At 39.2% G+C, this 15,612-nt stretch overlaps 1 protein-coding gene across 7 annotated transcripts in view; it reads right to left on the bottom strand.

Annotated features, from left to right (window-relative positions):
* The window catches only part of TGFBR3 (transforming growth factor beta receptor 3), a 305,577-nt gene that overhangs the window by 42,973 nt on the left and 246,992 nt on the right, over positions 1-15,612 (bottom strand). For 5 of the 7 annotated variants that reach the window (XM_077452926.1, XM_077452929.1, XM_077452932.1 and 2 more), the window contains 4 exons: positions 11,926-12,225; positions 7,366-7,483; positions 2,414-2,455; positions 563-670 (listed from right to left, as the gene is read on the bottom strand). In XM_077452926.1, the coding sequence (XP_077309052.1) occupies positions 563-670; positions 2,414-2,455; positions 7,366-7,483; positions 11,926-12,225 (568 nt within the window). The remainder of the gene's footprint in view (positions 1-562; positions 671-2,413; positions 2,456-7,365; positions 7,484-11,925; positions 12,226-15,612) is intronic. The other 2 variants (XM_077452927.1, XM_077452930.1) reach the window with 1 other exon arrangement.

Genomic DNA, 15,612 nt, shown 5'->3' with positions numbered 1-15,612 from the left:
TGAAGGAAAAAGATCCAGATTGCTGTACTCCAAACAATGGGTAGCGGTAAAAGCAGACTCAGTTAGCTCTGTCCAGGCCATGTCCCCAACACGTTACATCTTGCCCCACCCCTGGGGCTTAGTCATGGAGGTGGGGCATGAGGCAGGGCAAAACACATCTGCAGCGTGGCCTGGAAGGAGCTAGACTGGGGTTGGCATGACTGAGGTTTGTTTAGAGGGCGGCAATAGGGATCTTTTTCTTTCAGTTTGAACACATGCTGCCACCCATAGTGGGAGTCCACAGGATTTGGATACAGGAACCCGAGCAGCAATCTAAGACTTTTTGTTTAGGTTCACAGCGAACAATAACATTGAATATACATTTTTGAGGTAGATTGACCATTCTTGCCAGCTGCTTTGCAAAGGTACCTCGTTAGATATCAGTTTTGATCAGCTGATTTTTGAATTACCTATATACTTTTAAATAGAAGCTGTTTGGCAAGTTTTTAAAGTTCTAGTGTATATATACATCTATTTAAATTTGAAATTGTAAAGTGAAATATTCTTAATAGTAAGGACATACCTGTGTGAGAATAGATGTACCACAATGCTCCTGTTAATAAGGCACCAATTATAAATGCTGCAAAGGCAATTCCGACAACAGTTGGGGTGTCCAGGCCATAGAAAACCGCTATGTTAACAGAAAACAAATTTGACATTATTTACAAAGTCTTGCACAGAGAGTGTCTTCAAAAACATCTCCAACGTCTAATTCTGGCTACACATCTGACAAGTCCACAATGAACTAGCTGTTGTATATATTCACATTTCCCAGTAAAGTCAATAAATCATAGGCTCTATACCAGCATGTGTCTGTGCGTTTGTTTTTTTTCTTTACAGATCGACATACTCTGGGGTAGAAAAACCCTTCCCACATAGCTGCGAGAGATCACGGCCTTCGGAACATGTCTAAATTCAGCACCGTGAAAAATTGATTTTTGCAGAAGCACTTAACTGCAATGGCCTTTAAATGCTGTACTGACAGTATTACTAAGATTTAGGGAAATATCACTTATTCCTACATGTGTACAACCATCCCAGCCAATTTCATTCTGTAACCTATGAAACCTACTTGGCCCTCTTCCCATTTGTAGGTGGAGAGCGGAACCGCTTGGAAATAAGTGATGTCAGGCAAAGGACACAAAATCACAGAAATAGAATCCATTGTTCTCAAAATTTGGCATTGCCGTGTATGTTTGAAATTAAATCCAGACAAAAAAATACACTTCCTTTAGTTGAATAAGTCAGAGAGACACCCTTTGCCGATATCCAAGTGTGTTTCTATTTTATTTCAAAACCTTTAGGGCATTCATCAGGAGGCTGCTTTGTTTTAAACACAATGGAACTAGTAGAAAATCTGGAGGAAAAGCAAAGCTGTGGTGTTAGGATCAGCAACCAATTCGCTTCTAAAAAAAAAAATATATTTTTCCGGTGTTGGTTAAAAATAAAAGGAAGCATATGACTGGTGGCTAAGGGCAAATATGATACTTTCCTTCCAGTTTTTTACATGAGGCCCAATATCCAAACAAGGTGATGCCCATTATCCCTTCCAAATAAGACCTGCTAGCATTAGAAAATAGATAGGAAAATGTATATCATATTTACTTGTTTCAAACTTTTTTCTTACATTTCCCAGTTTCCAGGCCTAGACAAATGATGTCATACATCCCAGGAGTCTTCAGGAGGGGAGGAGGGATTTTCTTGGATAGACACACCCCCCTGTCTGCATGCATGAGCTAAAGGCAGATGTATTCCAGGAAGTAAATGCTACATGAATCACCTGCCCTTACTCAAAATGGGTGCAGCCAGAAATGCTAGGGGTGTTTTTAAAAGTGATTTATCAGCAAAATAAAGCCAGAGACATGGATAGATGGATGAGTTTGCTTTGAATATTAAAATTAATTACATAGTATTTTTTGTTTGTAATGCTCAGATGAAGTGTAGTTCTACTTTAAACTCTGCCTTGTCAGTTGACCATTGTTGAATGGTATTGACCAGTGGGTAGGAGCCTGTGTTTGGAGCTCACAACCTCTCTCCTTGACAATCTCATGCCTATGGCCACCGGCCTGCACCACTAGCCAACTGGTCTGGGTGGGTTAGAAAATCTTATATGATCATTATTGTCTGCCACAAAATAAGCCATTGCCAGAGATATTAGAAGATGCTACAAGCGCTTTCATTTTTTAGGCACGAACATACATATTTGGGCAAGCCAAATGTAAACATTTATGGCTGATCGACCCAAGGGTGCACAGGAAATCTAGGCTGGGTTTTAACTGCATTTAATCGCTGACAGCCAAGCATAGACAAAGGAAGAATCTGGACCCCATTATTAATTGTCTATATAATGAATGTAAATAATAATATCACTTACGTTGAGGTAAACTTGGACGGTTTGGATCGCTTGGAGTATCTGCTTAAAAAACAAAAAATATTAAAATAAATACGATGATAAATATACACATTTACATGCAATAACATAAACCTAAGTTATTATTACTCTTTACATAACTACAACACATTTTGCAGTGTTTTACACTTTGGGCAAGTGCCAAATTAAACATACAAGGATCAACGGTCGGCAATGATGACACCTGTATGTGTTTTATCTGTATATATGTTTCCACATCGCCATATGTTAAACAGTATAAAAATATAGGCATACAGTACATACATTTTTGCTTCTGTTTAATCATGTTTTTTAAAATGGGTTGAAACCCAAGGCACATAGAACAAAATAGATTCTCAGCATTCTTAATGGCAATGCATTGAGTTATTTTGAGGGAACAGCAAATTTACACTGTTATACAAGCTGTACACTCACTACTTTACATTGTAGCAAAGTGTCATTTCTTCAGTGCTGTCACATGAAAAGATATAATAAAATATTTACAAAAATGTGTACTCACTTTGAGATACTGTATATACAGAGCAAATATTCCTTTCACACACCATACTACAATCAATCATGTGGTGAAAAGGATGTGGCAATGACTCCCAACTGGTCCTGCCTTCCAACGTGCAAAAGATATGGCACCAGCCAGTTTGTTTCAATAGGCAAAACCCTTTATTCTTGTACAATAAGATACAAAAGCAACATTTTAGGACCGTGCACGGACCCTTTCCCACTCAAGAAATGCCCCCCCCCTTACAGTCCCAAATGCTGCTTTTCCACGAGATTATAAAGATCACCATATGCCTGAGGAAGGGTCCCTGTATGCTCCTGAAAAGGTTGCTTTTCAATATGATCATACAAAATGGCCATTTGCCTGAGGATTGTTCTCCCAAAAGGGTGTCTTTTCAATGTGCCCTAAAAGATGACCACGTTTCTGAAAAAGAATCCCTGTGTGGTCCTGTAAAAGGAGCTTTTCAGTATGACCATAAAAGATGACCACATACTTGAGAAAGGGTTTCTGCATGGTCCTGAAATGTTGCTTTTTCACATGCTCATTCAAGAATAAAGACATTTTTCACTGTGAAACAAGCTTGTTGGTGTGCTGACGAGATATCTTATTCTAACATATAGACAGATCATTTGTTATGACCTATAAAAGTGTTGTGATTGTGTCCGGTAACGTCTTCCATGTTCTAACAAATTTTTCTGGATGGACAGCACCGTCTACTTATTCAGTCACGTATTCTAACAATAGCTGTTTTATAACACAGAGATGTATTCTGACAGTGATCTCTTCTGAAATACTGCTGTGTTGTGATACTGCCATGTTTGGACAGACTGGGGGACATTTTTCTGATATGGTAGTAAAACTAAATGTAATAACTGAATGAGAAAATAGCACAGATTTTATGCTAATGTAGATTAAAGGTTTGCATATTCCTGCTGAGCAGTGAGATAAAGCTTTCCATGCAGATATGTTTGCAATCAACTATCTCACACAGTTACATTCCTTCCTGTTCACTGTTATCACCGAATGTCACGGCGATCAGCAACACCGCTAATCTCCCCCACTAGCAGAGAGATGTGTTCATGCTATTGTTGTATGTAAATACTTTCCTGGGAATATAATGGCTAACTTTTCAACTCTGAAAAGTTTTCCATCTACAAAGTGATTTTCGTTATCATGGTAACCACAGTGTATTTAACATTTTCAAAGGAATTTAAAAGCATTCTAAAGTTTTAAAGATATACATTTAAATATGGTGAGCTTATTGTGAACTTGTAAAGTAAACAGTATATATATGCATATAAGTTGAGGTTGCGTTCAGTGAAAACTGCATATTAGAACCATCAGAAACAGAGAAAAGTTGCATGAAGCTAAATGCACATATCTCAAGCTCCCCTATTGGTCAATTAATGTAATGAGAACATGGCAGGGACAAGCCCAGTGTGACTTTACATGGAAAAGTCATAATTTGCATAAAGTACCAGCAGGCGGGGAAATCTTTGAGGGAATAGAATCCATGGCACTCTATCTTGTGACTTTAACAACAGAACTTGAGCAGTCAATTATTTCCTTCCTCCTGCACAGTGATAGCAGGGTGGGCCCTGGTGCACAGACATTTTCCAATGTGTTTGAAAAATTCTCTGTATTATAGTTAAAAGATAAGTTCACCTTTCGTTACATGTTACATTATACTCTCATATTTACGGTGTAACATGTTACAAACAGTTCAGCCCCACACCTCCCCAATCCCCGCTGTGACAGCTAGCAGGGTTCTTCTCCCTTCCTACTAGCTGTCACAGCATCACTGATTAACAGAGCCCAGGGCATGGAAAACGACAAGGTCAGGCAGCCTTTGCAGCTGTCGGCTTGTAGTTTTCAATGAACTTCCACGGCACTGTGGAGCACCATGGTAGTTCATTCATACTTCTTGTCAGATTGTATCTGTTTACCTGTACGGGATGCATGGGCAAGAAGATACACTGGCTCTGCTGGAGACCTGCATGGCACCAGCGATCTGCTGATCGCTGGTGCAAGGCATTACAGACTCAAAAAATGTGCATTTATCTTTTTGCAAAAAGTGAACATCCTTTATAGCGGAAGTAAACCCATCCGTAAAACAGTTTCATGTGCCGGAAATGTATCACTCCCATTGGTTGTGCCCTCAACAAAACTGTCAAACCATCCAATGGCTAGTGTCATAACTGATTACATATACAGCATCATGGCAGTTGTAGATTAAACAGAGGCAAAAATGTCAGCTTTCTTGGCTGAAAATGATAGTGGGGTTTACTTACACTTTAAGCCTGTCAGACATTTCTCGAACAAAAAATCTGAGCCTAGGGTTGCCCTGTCAGCACCAACTGATTCAATAAAAGTATATTTTTTAAACAACTTTTGTTGAAGGAGTTGGGTGGAAGACTGTTGGGCCAAATGGTGTCTGTTTCCAATCCAGAAATCTGAATACAATATCTGGCAGGGGGAATTTGTCCATCCCCTGCTGTTTAGCAAGGATGGGAGAACTGAGCTAAAGAAATCTGTGTGTAGGGCCCGATTTAGAGTTTGTCATGATCAGGAGTAATTTTTATTGCTTCCTAGGGTTTCCCTATATGGCCCAATCCACGTCTAAACATGGACTAGCACCTTTTCCCATCCTTGCTGAACACAATATTATACACAATCTCTATTGAGGAATGGAGGACTGCATAGGTAACATAAGTTAGCCATACAGAGAGTTTGTTGATTTTAAAGAAAACCTGTCATTAAAGAAAAATGCAGCCTTCTGGAAATGCTAGTAACCACTAGTAGCACAAAGTAACCTACTTTTCTAGCCTGCTTAGTTGTTTCAGGGTAATGACTTGAAGAGCTTTAAAGCTAGTGGCTCAGAAAAACAGAGAGTAAATTAGCATTTCTAGTAGCAGTCACCGATAGCAGCTCCTGTATTTCTCTCATGCCAGGTTTTTCTAGTTTGACCAGGCTGAAAGGGGGACCAATAAAGTACTATCACTGATCACCATTACTAAGCTGAAAGTACAAACCATATATAATATAACGATCAAATATGGCTGTTCATAAACATGTAAATGTTATACCTATAAAAAAGGTTTAAAACGTTTACATTCAGTAACATGGTTATTTATAATCAATTTGCACTGACATATATAGTATATCTAAAAAGAGAAAATCCTCTAAGAAATTCAAGAGGTTGTAAAACTCAGACATGAAATATAAACAAAGCATTTCCCTCTATAGTGTGTAATTGTCTCAATTAAGAGCAGCAAGTGTCACTTTTGTCTGCTGCTTTGTTCTTTCGTTATCAACATGAAACACTTCTGACAAGTTTTCCTGACACCAAGAGAAAAATGGTGATAGGGGAGGGACCTCTGGCTGATTGACAGCCTCAGCTCTGTTTCTGTGTGCAGCGTGAAGGGGGTGTGTCCCTCCCCTCCAATCAGATGTCAGAGCTCTCCTCACTGAGCTCTGAAAAGTGTAACTTCTGTTCTCCGCCCCTTTTTTTTCTGAACTGTCAGACAAACTTTAAAATTCTGCACTTTGAACGGATGTAGAGAAGAGAAGACTGCAGATAGACAGACCCAACATATGTAGGAGGATTTGTTTAATCTCTGTGTATTCCCTGAGGCCAGTCACTTCACTGGGTATATGTAAGGGTTTACAACCACTTATGTAACACACAGTAATTACTGTATACACAGTTTACCGTAAACATTTGTCACATCATTTAAATGTCTATATACCGTGCATGGTATGTATAAGGTTTCCATTTAAAAAATACAATGCATTTAGCTATGTAGATGATGCAATGGTAAATCTATATTAATTCAATAAAAAAATGCATCCAATCCACTTGTTAGCCAAAATCGCCTTGCAGCAAACTGCACAGAGTTCTATTTTTTTGCTATAAATTACTGAGTGCCCTGCTTTTACTCCATATGCACACTATGTACAGCTATATGACACAATCTGACAGTAATAAATCCCTCTTGGCACTACGCCAGCAGGTACTGTGCAACATTTCTGTCACTGTATCATATAAATAGTATAAAGCTGCTATATTAAATGTGTGATAATTATCAAGCCTTGCTCTAGTCCATAGACTAATACATTGTGCAGTGAATAAGTGTACTGCCCTTGTAAAGTGTTCTCTGCAAAATTCAATTACATCCCCATTTAAGGATATCTTTGGTACTGAATTGTTTACATCAAGTTAAATCCTACGGCCCAAATATTTTAAGCATGTTATACCATCCTATAACGTCTGCACAGGACGCTGGTGTATACAATTGCCTGTAACAGCTGAGTTGTGTGAGAACATATCTTTCATTAAGAACCGTTCATGAAGAATTCTGTGAAAATTTAGGAAACATTTTTTTTTCTTCCCTGGGATTCTGGGAATATGTTGTATTACCTGAAGTTTTCTCTGTTGTGATCACCGCTAGCGGCTTTGTGAATGACTTCTTGTTTTTTATCATTGCTATTATCATGCTGCTGTCAAGAGATGTACAGGCTTCATCAGGAGGAATGCACTGAAACACAAGTATGAAGGGTCAGGTCGGGATGCGCCAAGTATCTTTACAAGCTTCAAAGACTGTCAGACTGACCTGCTACAATATGTGAAGCTGAAAGAGTCTGTACTGTTAGCAAGAATCATTTGTGTACAAAGTGGCCACATATACATAATTAAAAAAAGTTAGGCATTAGCATACCATATATCACCTAGCCCATAACAACCAATCAGAAGCCTGGACAGAGATGAAACATGAATGGTTATGGTGGTCTCTCTTTTTGTCCCTGTTTTTCGTTCTACTATATTTTAAATAAATAGGGCTTAAAAAGTTTCATTGTGTTAGGTCCTCGACAAAAACAGATGGATCCATGTGGATAACTACACTCTACACATTAATATTATTGATCTTTGCTACTTTTTTTTTTTTTTTAACACAGGCATGAAGAACTACAAAGGAGCTTAAAGGCTAACTCCACCTTTTGCACCATTGTACATGTTACACCCCCCGATTTAGGGTGTAACAGGGTGCAAATGGGACCTTCATCTTTCATTCAGAGATATGTGAATGAATGAACTGCCACCTTGGCATACAGACTTGTAGTTCTCAATGAAACAAAAGCACGGTGATCACTTCCTCCATCTCTTTAACTTAAATCTTATACCTTGGTACAGATATGGAGATGGAGGAAGAGCCTGCAAGAGCCTGGCATTGCACTTGCTATCCACATTGTTGCTTCAAAGACTGATTTGACAAATAATAATAATACATTTTTTTTCCTGCAAATATACTGTATGTGTATTTATTGCTTGTATAAAGTGTAATTTGCCTTTGATATTTAACCTGTAATATGTCAGGAACGGCCTGACAGCTTTGTTGAAGTAGTAAGGAAAATAGAGATTAGCATTGTAGGCAATAAACATGACAGTAACATAAACTGTACATTATACTTCAGGTAGAATATAAATTTGCGAAGAAATCCTTGAATATTTTGATCCACAAAATAGATGATATATAATATGGTGTTTGTATTATTTACCTAGTCACATCCTGTGTTCTGGAACCGTTAGAACAGGGTTTCTCAACCAGGGTTCCATGGAACCCTAACGTTCCTCCAGAGGTAGCTAGGGGTTCCTTGAGTAAGGAGCAAATTCTGCCTCTTAGATAAGTTCCCACTGACACCATTGAACTTTTAGACTATCTCCAAGGGGGTCATTCTTCTCAATGTTCACAACTGTAAGGAGAATTTTTCCCACTGACCATCACACTAATGTATCATGAGTTGTAGAGTGAATTTTAGAAGGGGTTGCCTGAGACTAGAAAGGTATTTTAAGGGTTCCTTTGTGTTGATAAGTTTGAGAAAGGCTTCCTTAGATTCTTTGGACAAAGGGTACCCACAAACATGATAATCATCTGAACCATTTTCATCCAGATTGGGCTGAGATGTCATTGTTCATGGCAGACCTCCATCAGAAGGAACGAGTGATTGAACTGATTTGTAACCCTGTCTGGACTGATACGGTTTATTCGCTTAAACCAGCACAGGTCTACTGCTCCCAACTTCCCACCCTGACCCTGTCTATTGATACAATCTCTTAGTTTATGGATAGCTCTGCAGACAGCTTGACCTTAGGCTAGTCAGGTCACACATGAACAAATGACCACCCTCTCAAGTTTAAGCACAGAATAAGCATGGTATTAAATTCTAACCCCTCTTCCTTAAAGAAATGAAGCAAAACACACCTCTGAACATAAGTAACCCGACACACAATTGTCAGCGTGTATACTTCAGTTTAGTAGCATGAACGTTCCACTTGAGATAAATGCATTCAGAATTGCTGTGGTTTTCCACACTGCCCTCAAACACAATCTGATTTTCTTACTATTATCACACAGTCAGTGCTCATTTCAGGAATGCAATGAACTTTCACTGCCTGGGTTACATTAAAAATTAAGGCTAAGTGCCATGTCAAGAGGCAAGCAGCTATGATGTGCAATTACCACTAATACCACTAACACCTACTCCAAAAAATAAAGAAACACATTTAGCAAAAACTCAGAGCTTATCTAAACCTAAAAGCAAAAACTGTAAAATAATACAGAGTACTAATCCTTGGATGTTGTGGGTATATTAGTTCCATCTTTTTATTAGGCTTCTTTTCTTATTTTTACTGGGGGATTCTGACAGCAACACACTTCCTGTCCTATAGTAACAATGTTTACTCTCATTTCCTTAGCTGGGATGGCGTATACTATAACATCTGGATTTCTGTGAGGATCAACGGTATTTTTTTGTACTTAAAAAAAATTATATATATATTTTTTATATATATATATATATATATATATATATATATATATATATATATATATATATATATATATATATATATATATATATAACCAGCCACCACATCTAAGGACTGGTAAAGCTGCAACATATCATATATTTGACAACAAATTCATACGACAACTCCGCCCGCCCTGTTCTCTATATAAATGCAAGTGCTTATAAAAAATATCCGTGCATAAAAAATGCATAGAAAATGGAAGCAGTGAAATTTCAAACAAAATGACCAAAATAAATAAAATAGGTAGACTGTTGTAATCAAACAGAGATTCTAAAGCAGCCGCTTATACAATTATTCAGAACTGAATAACACCATCACTTATTAAATCTAAACATTTCCAAACATGAAAATCCAGCAGCACTTATTTGTTAAATAAAAATAAAAATCAACTTTTGTGGTGCAATATAGCCAGGGCTAAAACATTAAATGCAGTCCATATAGTCCATAGTCCAGAGAGATAATCAGGAGTGGTCTGCCATTGAAATATATGGACTATGTGGACCACATTTAATGTTTTAGCCCTGGCTACATTGCACCACAAAAGTTGATTTTGATTTTTATTTAACGAATAAGCGCTGCTGGATTTTCATCTATTTGGAAATGCTTAGATTTAATATCATATATTTGAGCTTTCATTTAGATATACTTTAAAGCTAAACTCCAGGAAAATTAAAAATGCTCCATTGCCGTGGGGCTGTCCCCACACTGCATGGATTAAATGCTTCTTTAGGTCTAGGAGATTAATAAAAACAGTTTTGCTTACCTTATCCCTGTAGGCTGCCTCTGCACTGCAAGAGCAATCCCTGCAGCCTCTTTTAACCAATGGTCCAGTGGTCACAGGTCCTCTGATGTCATCAAGTCCAATGCAGAGTCTACAGCCCTACTTTGGAGACAAGGACGCTGAGGAACAGTCCACAGCTGGAGTGTAGGGGAGCGTCCGGGTGCTCCCCGTTTATTCACAATAATAAAGAATCATCCACCACTGTGGGGTTGTGTGATCTGACAGCTGCAGCTTGTAAACATACACAGCCCTGGCAGAACTGAATGATCTTTGACTCTTAGGCTGCATTCACACCTGAGCGTAGCGTTTTCAAGCGTTTTTTTGCTGCGTTTTTTTACCGCGATTTGCCGCGAATTTGTGCAGGGCAAAAGGTCACCAATGTTAAAAGAAGAAAAACGCCCAAATCAGCCCGATTCGCGCAACAAAAAACGGTCCGGAACTTGTTTGAGCTTCAGGCGTAGGGCTTCAGGCGACTTGGAGTGGAGATGTGAACCATCTCCATTGAGAATAATGGATTTTTTCCCCTCCAGCGTTTTGTAGCTTCAGGCGTCAAGCTACAAAACGCTCAGGTGTGAATGGGGTCTTATGAATGAACAAGCAGCGTTGTCATGGTGATAGAGCTGCCGGTGCCCTGTATGTTTACTAGCAGCTGGCAGTTATATCACACAGCCCCTATAGCACTGCTTGTCCAATTATAATAGTAAACATTGAGCTTAGAGAGGGTGGGGTGCTGATTGTATCCTCCATCACAGGAATAACCATAAATATGGCATCAGACTAGAATGGAGATTTAGCCAGTATTAACATATATATACTTTTAATCCACAATGACCACCACTCAAAACAGGGCCAAGTGCTATATGCACTCAGTCCCATGGGGAATTAAATGAAATGATGTAGCTTTCACCAATGTTAGGTAGACAGCATAGAAGGTACTTTACAGGAAAAACAAAGTCAAATTATCCTCATACTCACAAGCTACAGAAATTATCATATTATCGCAAGACATTACCACTGACATATTGTAAAAAATATAATTTTATGAATTTATGGTGTTGTTAATGACCTTTAAGTGCCTTGTTAGATATTTAACTGCTGTCTACTTTGGTTCAAAAACAGGAGTCAAAGCTACCTATTTAAATAGTTCCTAAAAGACCTAAAAGTAAATTTATCTTTGAGCCTGACTGCAGAGTGCAGGAAATTGGCTGCACTGTCCGTTTTTTTTCTACTAATCACTCATTGACCTTGGAGTGGATCCATAAAAAAAAAAAAAGTGGCTTGTTCTATTTATACCTCCAAAAACAAATTGCACAAAGGATCCAAAATCTCACCTTGGGTAGATTATCCATCTCTCCGTCTTTATTTGTGCATAAGGTCAACTCACAATGCAGGAAGAGCAGAGAAGAGTTAAACATAGACTTAAACATGAAGCTGAACCGTTTCTTTTCTGTTTGCTCTTGTGATTTGGGGTAGTTTAGTTTCTTTACATTGTAGAACTTGACAGAATCATCTTTCGGACAGATGTTCTCGATGATTGTATAATCGCTTAGCAAATCAAAATTGGCGGAAGTAGAAACAAAGCAAGTATGGATCATGAAGCTCAGATCTTTTTCTGCCTTGGTTAAGGAGACCTTAAAAATGTAAAGTAAAATGTTAAGGCATTTATATTTTTTATTTCAAATGAAGATTCAACAGTGGAATCTCTGGCAATATAAGATTTGTACTTAAAAAAACACTAAAATTTGTATTCTTGCTGGATCACACTTCTAATATATTCATATATTATTTATTATATTATTATACATATATTTATTATTTTATACTCCTCTATCCCTATCAAAATATCTTACCCACTGAAGCAGCAACCCAGTCTCACCAGTAGGCTAGCAGCCCATACCTCCAAAAGGGAGTTAAACACCACCACCCATCCATGGAACCAACTAATATTTACAATGAATAACTTAAAGAGGAAGTAAACCCTGATGAGTTTACTTCCTCTTTCATTCCCTGCAAAGGCAAAGCATAATGGACTACTATGCATCACATAGGAGTCCATTATGTGTCACTTACCTGACACAGGAGCCAGCGAAGTCACCGCTGTCCCCTGTAGTCCGGCGCATCCATCTTCTCGTGGGGTCTCGCAGCTCCGCCGCTGTCATTCGGCGAAGCCGCGATGACGTCACTCCCGCGCATGCGCACGGGAGCCAACGCGTGCGGCAGCTCCGTTGTTGAAAGTGCCACACTCAGTGCGCCTGCGCGCCGCTGTCTACGGCGCATGCACTATAGACAGCGGTGCCTGTCTACGGGCAAATATCTCCTAAACCGTATAGGTTTAGGAGATATTTCTTGGACCTACAGGTAAGCCTTAACCTAGGCTTACCTGTAGGTCAAAGTGTGTTGTAAGGGTTTACAACCACTTTAATCAGTCCAGCATGGTCTCTAGCTCAAACCATCAATGTTCAAAGAAAGTAATTCCTCTGAATTTTAGGGGACTCCTTTCATTTCCTGTTGTACCTCCAAGACAGAAAGCAAGGAGAATCCTCCCAAAATAAATAAATTGACTGGAAAGGCTTTTAACGCTTTTAACCCTCACCTACTTTATCCAAAATGAAGAAAAAGTTTGGCTATATATACATATACCGTATATATATATATATATATATACATATATATATATCAGTCCAGCATGGTCTCTAGCTCAAACCATCAATGTTCAAAGAAAGTAATTCCTCTGAATTTTAGGGGACTCCTTTCATTTCCTGTTGTACCTCCAAGACAGAAAGCAAGGAGAATCCTCCCAAAATAAATAAATTGACTGGAAAGGCTTTTAACGCTTTTAACCCTCACCTACTTTATCCAAAATGAAGAAAAAGTTTGGCTATATATACATATACCGTATATATATATATATATATATATATATATATATATATATATATATATCCTCCCTGGGTCAGCTCATAGCCTCCCATGGCTTTCACTACCATTTATATGCAGATGGCACCCAAATCTATCTCTCTGCCCCTCAGCTCACCCCATCAATCTCCTCACGCATCACTGATCTACTAACAGACATATCAGCCATGGATGTCAAACCATTTCCTCAAACTTAATCTATCTAAAACTGAGCTCTTAATATTTCCTCCCCCACGTGCCCCTTCTCCCTCTGTCAAGATTAATGGCACATCAGTCCGTCCCCGCATGCCAGGGTACTAGCGGTAACCTTAGGCCGCGTACACACGGGCGGACTGTTCGCCCAACTTAGTCCGCTGAACAGTTTTTCAGCGGACAGTCCGCTCGTGTGTGGGCTTCAGCGGACTGTTTCAGCGGACAGTCTGACGAACAAAGTCTTACGGAATTTCCGTAAGACAGTCCGTTCAAACTTGGTTTTGTCCGTCCAAACTTGGTTTCAGCGGACAGTCCGCTCGTGTGTAGGCAAGTTGGATGGACTAAGTATCGCGCATGCTCAGAAAGGGTTTACACGGCTGAAGGTTGCATTGCAGTGTATAGGACGTTGTTTTTCTAGTCCCGTCGTACGTGCTGTACACGTCATCACGCACGTTTTCAGCGGACTGTTCGTTCATCGTGTGTGGTCAAGTCCGTTCATGCTAATTTTGAATGGACTGTTTGTCGGATTGTTTGACGAACTTAGTTGGGCGAACAGTCCGCCCGTGTGTACGCGGCCTTAGACTCTGAACTGTCCTTTCAGGCCCACATACAATCCCTGTCCAAATCATGCCGCCTTAGCCTCCGTAACATTTCCAGAATACGCCCCTTTTTGACTAATGACACCCCCAAGCTTCTTATTCACTCCCTGGTCATCTCTCGCCTCGACTACTGCAACTCCCTCCTGGATTACCTTTACATAGACTATGCCCACTTCAGTCCATAATGAATGCCGCTGCCAGACTCGTACACCTTAACAGCCATTCAGTGTCCTCCCCCCCTCTCTGCCAATCCCTCCACTGGCTTCCACTCACTCAACGAATAAAATTCAAAGTACTAACAATAATTTACAAAGCCATCCACAACTCTGCCCCCAGCTACATCACTAACCTAGTCCCAAAATACCAACCAAGCCACTCTCTTCAGTCATCCCAAGACCTCCCGATCTCTAGCTCCCTTGTCACCTCCTCCCATGCTCGTCTCCAGGATTTCTCCAGAGCTTCTCCCATCCTTTGGAACTCCCTACCCCAATCTGTCCGACTGTCCCCTAATCTATCCATCTTTAGGCGATCCCTGAAAACCCTTCTCTTCAAAGAAGCCTACCCTGCTTCTAACACTGTTTTACTTCCTCCATCAGCTCATCCCCCCACAGCTATTACCTTTGGAATCAATTGACCCTCCTTTTTAGATTGTAAGCTCTAACGAGCAGGTCCCTCTGATTCCCCTTGTACCAAATTGTAATGTAGCTGCCCTCTTGTTGTAAAGCACTGCACAAACTGTTGGCGCTATATAAAACCTGTATAATAATAAATTATATATATATATATATATATATATATATATATATATATATATATATATATATATATATATACACCTATATAAACCACTGACCTCGGCAGAATACTATAGACCAGTGATGGCGAACCTTGGCACCCCAGATGTTTTGGAACTACATTTCCCATGATGCTCATGCACTCTACAGTATAGCTGAGCATCATGGGAAATGTAGTTCCAAAACATCTGGGGTGCCAAGGTTCGCCATCACTGCTATAAGACAGTCAATTCTATACCACCCTGTCTCCAAAAACTGCAGATAATACATAAAAATTACCAAAATCATGAATTTAGCAATATAAATTAATGAGAGATGTGTTGGTTACTTGTTATTTTATCTAATAAAAACGAACTCCTGCATATCAAAGAGTTATTTTTGGAATGTTGCTAGGCTTCCCATTCTGTTTATGTATAACTTGTACACTCCTTACATTTGTACTTTTCTTTATTATGATGGATATCTAAATACATACTTGTGCAATCACATTTGAGCATCAACATTTACTCTGTAATGT

The sequence above is a fragment of the Lithobates pipiens genome, unplaced genomic scaffold, assembly GCF_037356315.1.
Source record: "Lithobates pipiens isolate NorthernLeopardFrog02 unplaced genomic scaffold, aLitPip1_a1.2 Scaffold_23, whole genome shotgun sequence".
NCBI lineage: Eukaryota > Metazoa > Chordata > Amphibia > Anura > Ranidae > Lithobates > Lithobates pipiens.
This window is presented reverse-complemented; position numbering and strand designations above follow the sequence as displayed.